This window comes from Symphalangus syndactylus, chromosome X (genome assembly GCF_028878055.3).
Source record: "Symphalangus syndactylus isolate Jambi chromosome X, NHGRI_mSymSyn1-v2.1_pri, whole genome shotgun sequence".
NCBI lineage: Eukaryota > Metazoa > Chordata > Mammalia > Primates > Hylobatidae > Symphalangus > Symphalangus syndactylus.
The window spans coordinates 73,435,089-73,448,086 of NC_072447.2; the positions used below are offsets into that span (position 1 = coordinate 73,435,089).

Sequence of the window (12,998 nt, forward strand, 5' to 3'; positions counted from 1 at the left end):
TCTTGCAGTACAAGAATTGATGAGGCCCCGGATGTTATATATGAATTCATCAAAAGGGAACAATATGTTGGAGTTCATTTTTGTTGTAGTTGAGTGAGCTAGTGCCAGTGAGAAGGTGAGGAATCCAAAGCAAGAAGCCCCATTACATTGTCTTAATTAGTCTTCTAACAAAACAATTATTTTCTTCTGATCAGTGTTAACAGACAATAGCCACTTGATTGTAGTAGAATTGGTACATATATGCCCATTTGTTACCATCCAAGCTGTTTAATTAACTATAATTTAGTGTGATTTATGTATATGTCAGAGCACTAGATACCATGCTAAGAGATCGTAATTTTCACAGCCAAACAAGGCACAAATCTAGTGCATCTTTTCCCAATTTATCTGCAAATTTTCCCTCTTCCAATTTCTATTTAAATGAATTCTGTTTGGCTTTTTAAGTTTTCACAATGTTTATTCCTATAAGTAATTCTGATAGAATTTCTTCTCCTTTATATCACGTTCCGATTATAGAAAGAATACTTGAATTTTTTTTCTTTTTAATAAAGATGGGGTCTTGCTGTGTTGCCGAGGCTGGTCGCAAATTCCCGGGCTCAAACAATTCTCCCACCTCGGCATCCCAACCTGCTGGGATTACAGGCCTGAGCCACCGCACCCAGCCAGGAATACTTGGTTTTTTGAGGATATTTTGGAATTAGAGGAAGAAAATAGATCACTTATAACCCTCTCACACAGAACAACAATATTTATTAATATTTCGATGTACTTATTTCTGATATTTTTTCTAAGTTTATACATAGGTTTTCTTTTACAAAATTGGTGTTACATTACATATAGTCTGTATTTTTTCTTTTCTCTTTCAGAATTGTGAGCATTTCCTACATCTTAAAATTTTCGGCCGGGCGCGGTGGCTCACGCTTGTAATCCCAGCACTTTGGGAGGCCGAGGCGGGCGGATCACAAGGTCAGGAGATTGAGACCACGGTGAAACCCCGTCTCTACTAAAAATACAAAAAAATTAGCCGGGCGTGGTGGCGGGCGCCTGTAGTCCCAGCTACTCGGAGAGGCTGAGACAGGAGAATGGCGTGAACCCGGGAGGCGGAGCTTGCAGTGAGCCGAGACTGCGCCACTGCACTCCAGCCTGGGTGACAGAGCGAGACTCCGTCTCCAAAAAAAAAAAAAAAAAAAAAAAAAAAAAAAAAATTTCATGAATACGATTTTTGTTGGTGCATTGTATTAAATGGATATATGTAATAAGAATTTTCAGTGAGCATTTATGTGCATATCTTTTTTGCTGTCGATGTTATTTTTGAAGCTTAATATATATGTGCTTAAGACTTATCCCCAATTAATACTCTATATAAACTTTAAACTTCTGGTAATACCTTTACTTTTTTCACTTTTTGTGAATATCTCAATCTTTGAAAAGAAAGTGGTAGGAGAAACAGAAAGAGAAGAGAGAAAAAGGAACTAGTGATAGGAGATAGCCATCAGGGCTGCAATAAATTGGGAGTTGTTACTAACCATCTGTGGCCTTGAATGAAGTTTGTAATAATAATGGCAAATTTGTAACAATTACATAAAAAATATCTTGATTTGCTCTTTAAAAAGCATGTTACTTGGCATTATCAAGAAAGTAAATGTCATGGCTGGCCGCAGTGGCTTATGCCTGTAATTCTAGCACTTTGGGAAGCCGAGGCAGGTGGATCACCTGAGGTCAGGAGTTGGAGACCAGCCTGGCCAACATGGCAAAACTCTGTCTCTACTAAAAATACAAAAATTAGCTGCACATGTTGGTGCGCACCTGTAGTTCCAGCTACTCAGGAGGTGGAAGCAGGAGAATCACTTGAACCCAGGAGGTGGATGTTGCAGTGAGCCGAGATCGTGCCACTGTACTCCAGCCTGGGCAACAAAGTGAGACCAAAAAAAAAAAAAAAAAGAAAAAGAAAAAAAAGAAAAGAAAAGAAGCAAAAGGAAGAAAGAAAGAGAGAAAGAACGAAAAGAATGTAAATGCCTATTATTAATACCTTGGTACTAAGAAAAAGCCTGCTTCAGATATTTCTTTGCTATCTATTATCAATCTTCTCTCCTCTTATTCTGTATCTTCCTAAAGCCATGGGAATAAAGAAGAATTCTCCTGCAGAGGAATACAACTTGCTGTGGATTGGTTTCTAGATAAAGGCCATAAAGATATTACTGTATTTGTGCCTGCATGGAGAAAGGAGCAATCCCGTCCTGATGCACCAATTACAGGTACTGTGTCAAATAAGACATTTCTTCTCATCTAGAGGCAAATCTGGAAAGATAGTTTGGGGATGGTCCCAATTTAGATATTTATTTTTCAAAGTTGTTAAGTATATTTAAAGTATTTTTATTAAGCATATATTTGAAAAAAGATTCAAAAAAAGCTATCATTTTGTAGCATCTGACAGTTAAAGAAAACTTCAATTTGGCAAAAGATAAAGCACATAGTTTAAGAAAAAAGGAGTGCTTTTCCATTTGACTATAAACTTCAGACTAAAGGGAGATGAATCTGGTTATGAGCATGACTAAGTTTTCAGGAGAGTAAAAACACCATGGTGGACAATGGATCTCATTCTGTACCAAAGAAGTGATTGTGAGGTTTGCAAATTAGGGAATAAAATAGAGAGAGAAAAGTCCCACGGCAGTCAGAGCCAACTTATCCATGAGACACAGTAGGTCTGCACCTAGGGCCAATGATATTGCTAAGGTCCCACGGAAATGTCTTAATTTTATTTTCTTCTCACATCAGAAGAAAAAGTTGAATATAATAGCAATGCATGTATAATGATGTATCTAGCTGTGTTATCCTTGGCTTTATACCGAAGCAATTGAAAATGAAATTTTTAATATTTAATATTTATCTTCGTTTGAGACAGGGTCTCACTCTGTTACCTAGGCTAGAATGCCATGGTGTGATCATGGCTCACTGCAGCCTCTACCTCCCCGGGCTCAGGTTTTTCTCCCACCTCAGCCTCCTGAGTACCTGGGACTACAGGCATGCACCACTGCACCTGGCTATTTTTTGTATTTTTAGTAGAGATGGAGTTTTGCCATGTTGCCCAAGCTGGTCTTGAACTCCTGGGCTCAAGCTATCTGCCCGCCTCAGCCTCCCAAAGTGCTAGGATTACAGGCATGAGCCACCATGCCCAGCCAATATTTAGCATTTCTTATGGAGGAAGGGGCCCAGGAAAGCAAAAATGCATAAGGTTTTCAAAAGTCATGATGCAGTCCTAATGGCAGAGGGGTCTCTACATTCATTTACCACAGTCTTCTGAGCATCAGCTGTTGCCTGATGTGCCTAATGAGAAAGTCCCAGGAATGGCTGTCTGAGCTGTGTGTGAAGCTATTTGCCATCTGCTGAACAGGCTCTTGAGCCTCAGTCTGAGAATAGATCCTAGCCCTGCTCAAGGCCAGCCAGCAAGCTTTCTTGCCTCAGCAACTAGGAGACCAAAAGGAAAGGGGGTCAGCACTCAGTTGCTGTATCTTGATGTTTCACCCTAGTTTTGGCCTTCCCTCAGGCAGAAGCCAAAAATGTAAGTCCCTAGGAGAGATGCTTTAGTTTCCTCCTGGCAGACACATCCTCAGTACTTCCCTGTTAGAAATCAACAACCAAGGCCGGGCGCGGTGGCTCATGCTTGTAATCCCAGCACTTTGGGAGGCCGAGGTGGGCGGATCACGAGGTCAGGAGATCGAGACCACCCTGGCTAACACAGTGAAACCCCGTCTCTACTAAAAATACAAAAAATTAGCCAGGCGTGGTGGCGGGCGCCTGTAGTCCCAGCTACTCGGAGAGGCTGAGGCAGGAGAATGGCCTGAACCCGGGAGGCGAAGCTTGCAGTGAGCCGAGTTTGCGCCACTGCACTCTAGCCTGGGCGACAAGAGCGAGACTCCGTCTCAAAAAAAAAAAAAAAAAAAAGAAATCAACAACCAAAAAGCTGGTGCTTTGGCCAAAGGGCAAAACAGTACCATCTTTTGCATTTTTAATATTGGGGTAATACTGTTAATTTCCAAAGATGATTTCTGCTCTGTGGCATATAATCATATTTTGACAGATCAAGATATTCTACGAAAACTGGAGAAGGAAAAGATTCTTGTCTTCACACCATCCCGAAGAGTCCAAGGCAGGAGGGTTGTCTGCTATGATGACCGGTTCATAGTCAAACTGGCTTTTGATTCTGATGGCATCATTGTGTCCAATGATAACTACCGAGACCTTCAAGTTGAAAAGCCAGAATGGAAGAAGTTTATAGAGGAGCGGTTGCTGATGTATTCTTTTGTGAATGACAAGTGCGTTTCTTTCCAGTAGGCCTATATCCAAGTTATCAGTAGGAATAGATTACATTTTAATAAACATTTACCAAACACTTACTGTGTATCATACATTTTGCTAGTTGCCACAGAGATAAAAGGATGAATAAGGAAAAGGACTCACCCTTAAGGGACTCAAAGTGCAGTAGAGGAGCGAAAGAGACAACCACAATGTTTTGTTATAAGAGCTACGGTTAAAATTTGTTTTTTTAAAATTGCTTTGTCTATGTGAAGTAATAGAAAAAGGCATCCCAGAGGAGACGACATTTCAGATCAAGTTTACAGATGGAGGAAAGGGGGCTGCTAGGCATGAGAGGTGAAGGGGACATCATGAATAAAGTTATGAAGGTGTGAAAGTGGGTAGCATGTTGGGAAACCAGCAGACATGCCAGTATGGCTCAAACATGTAGTTCATGGAAGAATGATGAACAGGGAAAATCATCCTTTCTATGTGATAAAGTGGCAACAAAGGGAAGAACTGCTAGATTAGCAGAGGATAGACTTGAGGCAGGAAGGGCAATTAGAAGGCTGTGACAATAGTACAGGCAAGAGGTAATGGAAATCTGAACTCCTAGTAAGGAGTAGGGGACAGAAAGGAAGGCAGTCACCTCTTGCTTACTTGCTTTCAGATTTATGCCTCCAGATGATCCATTAGGACGCCATGGCCCAAGCCTTGAAAATTTCTTAAGAAAGAGACCCATTGTTCCTGAGCATAAGAAGCAACCATGTCCTTATGGTGAGTACCTACGTACAAAACTGAGTTCTGTACCACTGGAAACATAAGGATTCTGTGAACACTTTTCTCTTCCAGGTTTCCCTTACAAATGGGAAATCCTGGCTTGTCCACTGTCTTTGAGTTAAAGTTTGTGTCTTCATGTACGCTGTTAGGTATTTAAAGAAAAATCTTAGAAACTGAATGAGGAAAAGGTAGCTAGAATTGAAGGAAAGACTAGTTGTCACTTGTGACAATAGCACATGTGTTCTAGCTGCCTAAGTCCTGAACTATGTTGCTGGGAGCAGGGAAATGAAGAAACCTATATGGCATGTGGAAGTAAAAGGGAAATACCAAACTGAGTTCGGCCCCAAGATGAACATGTGTCTCAGGCAGGTGACTGCACCCTCTTTCAATTAATACTAACTTTCCTTTAGATCTGTCCTTTCCAGTTTTTTTGTTTGTTTGTTTGTTTTGAGACAAAATCTCGCTCTGTCACCTAGGCTGCAGTGCAGTGGTGCAGTCTTGGCTCACTACAACCTCCGCTTCCCGGGTTTAAGCGATTCTCCTGCCTCAGCCTCCCCAGTAGCTGGGATTACATGATCCCAAGCCCAGCTAATTTTTGTATTTTTAGTAGAGACGGGGGTTTCACCATGTTGGCCAAGCTGGTCTCAAACTCCTGACTTCAAGTGATCCACCCACCTCGGCCTCTGAAAGTGCTGAGATTACAGGCATGAGCCACCGTGCCCAGCCCCTTTCCATTTTTTTTTTTAAATAAATATAGTTTTCTAGAGTGTTTTCATGCTCTTACCCCAGTCCCTCTGATACAATATTTATGCGCCTAACATTGAGACATGGGCTGCTTGATCTGAGGCTATTTTGAATGTCTGTTTTTTTGGATGATCATTTGTTTTTGTGGGGTGTTTTGGTTTTTGTCCTCAATTAACATTTAAGTCACAGAGTACTTTCATATTCATTATTTCATTTAATCTTTACAATGACCTTATGATATAGGCATGATGATGAACTTTGTTTACAGAAGAGGAAAATGAGGCTCACAAAATAAAGTCACTTACCAAGGTCACACAGCTAGTAAGGGATGTAGCTGGAATTGAAATTCAGATCTGACTGGACTCCAAACCTGTGCTCTTTGCACTTCACTATGCTGCTTTCTGTTACTCTATGCTGCTTCAGCATGCAGATTATGCCTAGGCAAAGTTGTACATTATCGAAAAATTAAAACTGCTCAACTGCTCAGCTTTAGCTTTTTTTTTTTTTTTTTGAGACAGGGTCTTGCTCTGTCACCTGGGCTGGAGAGCAGTGGCATGATCATGGCTCACTGCAGCCTTGACCTTCCAGGCTCAAGAATTCTCCCACCTCAGCCTCCTGAGTAGCTGGGACTGCAGACGTGCACCACCATGCCCAGCTAATTTTGTTTGTATTTTTCTTTACAGACGGGGTTTCACAATGTTGCCCAAGCTGGTCTCAAACTCCTGGGCTAAAGTGATCCACCCACCTCAGCCTCCCAAATTGCTGGGACTACAGACGGGAGCCACCGCATCCAGCCAGCTCTTAGCTTTTATGCTGCAATTTTCTCCATAGCTTTCCACTTTCTCTCTCCCATCACAGTGTATGATGCCTCCTTGGTGTTGTCTGTCTCTCATCTTTGTGGACAGTTAATTTTCTGCCTTTACCCCAAACAGTAAAACCCCAACCTGAGTGACCAGATTGTTACAACAGTTTCTGGCACGGAGGGTTCCATCACTGAGAGAGAGTCTTACCCCAAGGCATTATTTTTCAGGCAAAAAATGCACCTACGGCCACAAGTGCAAATACTACCATCCGGAGCGGGCCAACCAACCCCAGCGTTCGGTGGCTGATGAGCTCCGCATCAGTGCCAAACTGTCCACAGTGAAAACTATGAGTGAAGGCACCCTGGCCAAGTGTGGCACAGGGATGTCTAGTGCCAAAGGTGAGATAACCTCAGAGGTCAAACGTGTGGCCCCCAAGCGCCAATCAGATCCCAGCATCCGGTCTGTGGCTGTGGAGCCTGAGGAATGGCTGTCCATTGCCCGTAAGCCTGAGGCTAGTTCTGTCCCCTCGCTTGTGACTGCCCTAAGTGTTCCCACAATCCCACCCCCCAAAAGCCATGCAGTGGGTGCACTCAACACCCGTTCGGCCAGCAGCCCAGTGCCAGGATCCTCCCATTTCTCCCACCAGAAGGCCTCTTTGGAGCATATGGCCAGCATGCAGTATCCTCCCATCCTGGTTACCAACAGCCATGGGACCCCTATTAGCTATGCTGAGCAATACCCAAAGTTTGAATCCATGGGGGACCATGGCTACTATTCAATGTTAGGTGACTTCTCCAAACTGAACATCAACAGCATGCATAACCGAGAGTATTACATGGCTGAAGTAGACCGGGGGGTGTATGCCCGGAATCCTAACCTCTGTCCTGACAGCCGTGTGAGCCATACCAGGAATGACAACTATTCCTCCTACAACAACGTGTATTTGGCTGTAGCTGATACCCATCCTGAAGGCAATTTGAAGCTGCACCGCTCAGCATCCCAGAACCGACTTCAGCCTTTTCCTCATGGTTACCATGAAGCCTTAACACGAGTGCAGAGCTATGGCCCAGAGGATTCTAAGCAAGGCCCCCACAAACAGTCAGTCCCCCACTTAGCTCTGCATGCCCAGCACCCATCAACTGGAACACGTTCCAGCTGTCCTGCAGACTACCCCATGCCTCCCAATATCCATCCTGGGGCAACCCCCCAGCCAGGCCGTGCCCTGGTGATGACTCGGATGGATAGCATTTCTGACTCCCGCCTCTATGAGAGCAACCCCGTGAGGCAAAGACGACCTCCCCTGTGCCGGGAACAGCATGCCAGCTGGGACCCGCTGCCCTGTGCAACTGACTCCTATGGCTACCACTCCTATCCCTTGAGTAACAGCCTCATGCAACCATGTTATGAGCCAGTCATGGTACGGAGCGTGCCTGAAAAGATGGAGCAGCTTTGGAGGAATCCTTGGGTTGGAATGTGCAATGATTCCAGGGAGCATATGATCCCAGAGCACCAGTATCAGACCTACAAGAACCTCTGCAATATTTTCCCTTCTAACATCGTCCTTGCAGTGATGGAGAAGAATCCCCACACAGCAGATGCCCAGCAACTGGCAGCCTTGATTGTTGCTAAGCTTAGGGCTGCACGTTGATATGACATAGTACTTATTTATTTATACAAATATGAATATTAGTACTAATAATACACTAATACAATAATTATAGTAACTAATAATTTGTGTTGCGCTTTACAAGTTACAGTGTTTATATCATTTAAGCGCATAACAACCCTGTGAGGTACGTCTTACTAACATTCTCTTTTATAGAGAAGGAAGGTGAAGGTCAGTGGAATTAAGTGGCTAGCCAGGGTCACACTGCTAGCAAATGACTAAGTCAAGACACACACCCAAGTCCTCTAAATCCAAGTCCCATGCCCCTTTGCACTGCACCATGCAGGTAATGGAGGACAAAACCCAGGGGGAGAGGTCTAGATGTAAGAAATCCCAGAGGATTCCATTACCAGAGTTTTCCTTTTTTTCTTTTCTTTTTTTTTTTTTTTTTTGAGACAGAGTCTCACTCTGTTACACAGGCTGGAATGCAGTGGCACTATCTCTGCTCACTGCAACCTCCGCCTCCAGGGTTTAAGTGATTCTATGGCCTCAGCCTCCCAGGTAGCTGGGATTACAGGCGTGCACCACCATGCCCAGCTAATTTTTGTATTTTTAGTAGAGACGGGGGTTCACCATGTTGGCCAGGCTGGTCTCAAACTCCTGGCCTCAAGTGATCCGCCCACCTCAGCCTCCTAAAGTGCTGGGATTACAGGTGTGAGCCACTGTGCCCAGCCTATCAGAGTTTTTGTAGTCACATATTCTATATTACAAAGTATGGATGATATATCCAATTTAGAGAGCAAAAGCATCAGGATCAGATCATATGTTGAATTAACCTTTTAGGTTTTTTCTAATAGAAATATTTAAAGCTATTTAAAAGTAAATGCATACTTTATTGCATGGATATCTGATCATTCAATCTTTATTAACGAAGCTATAGGGTCGTATTGAAGCTTCTAGAACTATATTTTAAATCTATTATTAGCAATTATATTGCATGTATGAATATATATATTTGGTTTGAGATGTGTGTGTATCTCTGTATAACCTTTTATATAGCGATAATGAGAGGGTAGGCTCTACACGGTCCTTCGTCTATAGCTGTATAGGTCACTAATCTGACTTGATGATTTTAAGTCACATTTCATAGTTTCAACTAGTTATGAGAGTGAAATTATATGGCAATATTTGAACATTGCTTTCTTAGGCACCAGAGCAAAGCAACTCTGTTTCCTTTGCACATTTTACCTGCCAACATTTATTAACAGTTCTCCTTCCAAGTCTCTTCACCTTAGCAAATTAGGGATCAGGTTGCAGTCTTCTGCAGAGAAACTGATGGTTAAGCTCAAGTTCCAAGCATAGTATGTGTGTGCTACACAAGCTCAGAAGAGTTTGACAAGGACCAGGGAACTTACTACCACAATCCACTTCCCTTATCCCAGGAGAGATGGCCAAACCCATGTGGCATTAAATGGTGAATAAAAAAGCTTCACTCAAGGAGGGACTATTGGATGCTCTTTGGACTTCTGACCTATGCAGTATTCAACATCATTGGATGAAATGTAATGGAGGACAGTGCACAGCCATGTATCCACTTTCTCTTCCTGTCCACCCTTTGGGTAATAAGGTCAATCACTGGTGGAACAGAATTTCTCTAGGAAACAAAACCAGGGGATTTTCTTTGTGGAAAAAGGAAGTTTCCAAAAGGGGATACTGCATCTTTGCTAATAGCTGGCTCAGTTATGCACTTTAAATCCATGCGAAGAGTGCACTTGCTGTTAAATAATTGTTAGATGAGTTATTAGACGGCAGGACTTTTGGTTTGGGCGACACCATTTGCGCAACTTGTATCTTGCTCAGGGTGGAAAACTTCATAGCTAAATGCCTCTAGAAGAGGTGTTTATTGTTTTTTTTAAGCTGCACTAAATGAATTCCCTTTTTGAATCCATTGTATATTTCAATATTTCGAACCATGACCAGCTCACTATTTCCTGAGCTGGAAATTGCTAACTTCTATGATCGTTTTTTCATGAAAGTTGAGAAGGCCGGGCCTTGGCCTTTTGTTTCTTCATGAGAAGGTGTGACACTGCCTATAAATGTTTCTTACTGTGAAACACTCTGAATGTGAGGCTGTAGTCAGGGTTGTTTCTGGTGGTTTGACAATGGCTTGCATGCTGCTTTCTGGCTTTCTGTCTCTGTCCAAGTTGATCAATACTGCATCTTAACCAATGTTTCACTTGAGTTAACCACAGCTTTACATTCTATCTCCTATCCTCTGATCTTCGTATACCCCAGCATATTGAAAAAGAGTAAAAGTATTTTCTATCAGGTAGATCCACAGAGTGACCAGTTGCCACTGCAGTGCTTGCTATTTCACACAAACACCATTTCATACCTTCAACTTCTTGGACTTTCTAAATCGGACCCGTGTCTAAATCAGGGTATTTGACAATCTCAGATGACGCTACTGCCTATGTGCCAGTTAGTTCATCTTCCTACCAAGATCATGAATGGCACCACACTATCCACTAGCTGTACAATTTACAGAGAAGCACAAGATTCATCTTGTCACCTACAATTTGTCTTGAACATGTTCATATTTAGTACTCGGAAAGTGTGTAAGCTCCTCCCAATACAGAAAATATTTTTTAAGGCAGCATATGTATTTCTGATTTACTAAAAACGATTGTCATTCTCCTCTCATTCTTCTTTTTGGTATGAACCAAAAGCGGCTAGGAGCAATGCCTCAAATAACCAGAAATGACCTTTTGTTGATACAAATTGTATCTCTTTTTTTCCTGATTGTATAGAAACAAATGTACAAAACTCATCTTAAGCTAGGTTTGGCAATGAATCACCATGAGGTTTGTGGCACTGTGTGTCACAGGGAAGTAGCTCAGGGGTTGTGAGGGAGCTTTTATTTCTAAAGGGCAGTAGTAATTTATAGACAAAAACAATTTTTCAAGGCCTCTTTATTACCACTGCACAGCTATCATGTGTACAATTTCAAGCATTATATTGCATAAGTTCTCTTTAGCCTATTAAATTTAATATGTCCTTGCAAAAGGGATTTTGTGTAAAAAGTGTCAGTGTTAGTGACTCATCTGCAAGAATCTACAAATGGAGCTATACAACTATGAACACATAAATACAGCATGGTTCCTAGTTATTAGAGAAACATTTTCTTTATATTGAGGTCTACGCACTTCTTGACTTTCCATTTTGTCTGTAATTATAAAACAGCAAATAACAAAGAAGCATTGGGACCCCCTCGGCTGCCTTGATAATAAAATCAAGCTTCCTTCATGGGACTAAGCATGTGTCCTTCAGGATACTTACCTCTAAGCACTCAGCAGGGGTTACTACAAAGCGTTTTGTGTGGTTTTCAAGAAACAGTATATTTTGCAAGAGGTGCTTTGTAATTTTACTTATTTCACTGATTTTCTGACCTCATAGCAAGTCTGTGCCTGTTGAGGCCTTCAATTTTGTAGCTTTTCTGATTTTTTTCTTCTTTTTGTGATTTTGTTGTTTTCATTTTGATCTAAAGGAGAAGTGTGACCCCGGAGTGGCATGGTCAATCCAGGGCACCCTTTCTGTTAAGACAACTCAGAGGAAAAGAAGCCTTTTCAAAGGTAATATCGAGCCATTGCACTCTCTCTTAAGGTGCCAGGTATGGGAGAATGACAGATGCCTTATGGAAATGGTCTACAAAACTTTTCTTCTTCTAAGTAATAAAACACATAGCATGATTCTCTCTCCCCCTCTCTCTCTCTCTCTCTCTGCCCACCTCCTGCTAGTTTCCAGGAGAATACTTCTCTAAAATTCATTTTTTTCTATTTTGGAATAAATTATCTTTATACAGTAATTCAAACACTGATTTCCATTAACCTTTGGCCCTGAGTTTTCTTCTAACATAGAAGAGTTCATTTTGAGAGGCACTCAGTTACCATTCAATCTGTGCTGTAAGTACGGGACTATGGGACTTTGTACAAATGCCCTTTTTGAGGGCCAAAAATTTCAATACACTTTGTTCTACTTTGTGAACCAGGTCTGGATCTGCACAGAGAAAGTAATGCTGAGCTGTCCAAAGAGTCTGCTCAGGTCTCCCTCCTAACCCTCCTCTGCCTTCCCCTAGTTTGCTTATCCTCGCGTCTGACACTAAGGAGTGCATAGTCTTCAACTGAAATGGCACTACAGTTAGTTCTCATTGGAAACAAACAAGTGTATTTCTGGAACCTGCTTGTCTAAAACAGTCAATGCCTTTGTAAAGACTCAGCATATTCAATATCTATTGTATGGTAGCTAGCTATATACATAGATTGACTATTTTTAGTCCTGGTTTGTGTATTGTTGAGCTATAGTAGTTTGCTTTATCCATTTGTGGGATTAAACAATACTGTTTAATGGTTGTAAACTTTTATAAAATCTCTTTGGGTTTTTTGTTTGACCCAAACATAATGTAAGTCTTAATGACAAAATACACAAAGTTAACCAGAGGTGAGTGAAAATATAGCCCTTCCCCAGTTTTGTCTGCCCCTATAATGCACGTGCATTGCTTTGTAATATGCTCTCACTAGCATGAATGTGCTATGACTACTTCATGAGGTTTTGTTTCACCTATAATTGTGATGGAAAATGCTGTATTGCTGACAACAATGAACTGTAACCACAGTTATTTACTGCATAAACTATTTGTCTACTAACCACTCATGGCTCTGTTTCTTTAAGAATACCAACAACAATGGGCCGGGCATGGTGGCTCATGCCTGTAA

General features: G+C 41.9%; 1 protein-coding gene across 2 annotated transcripts in view; it reads left to right on the forward strand.

Annotated features, from left to right (window-relative positions):
• Positions 1-12,933, forward strand: part of ZC3H12B (zinc finger CCCH-type containing 12B) — a 490,484-nt gene extending 477,551 nt beyond the window's left edge. Inside the window, exons 7-10 of one of the 2 annotated variants that reach the window (XM_055269215.2) lie at positions 2,116-2,255; positions 4,079-4,313; positions 4,964-5,070; positions 6,848-12,933. In XM_055269215.2, the coding sequence (XP_055125190.1) occupies positions 2,116-2,255; positions 4,079-4,313; positions 4,964-5,070; positions 6,848-8,268 (1,903 nt within the window). In that variant the 3' untranslated portion in view covers positions 8,269-12,933. The remainder of the gene's footprint in view (positions 1-2,115; positions 2,256-4,078; positions 4,314-4,963; positions 5,071-6,847) is intronic. The other variant, XM_063635297.1, reaches the window with a different exon arrangement.
• The last annotated feature ends 65 nt before the right edge of the window (positions 12,934-12,998 follow it).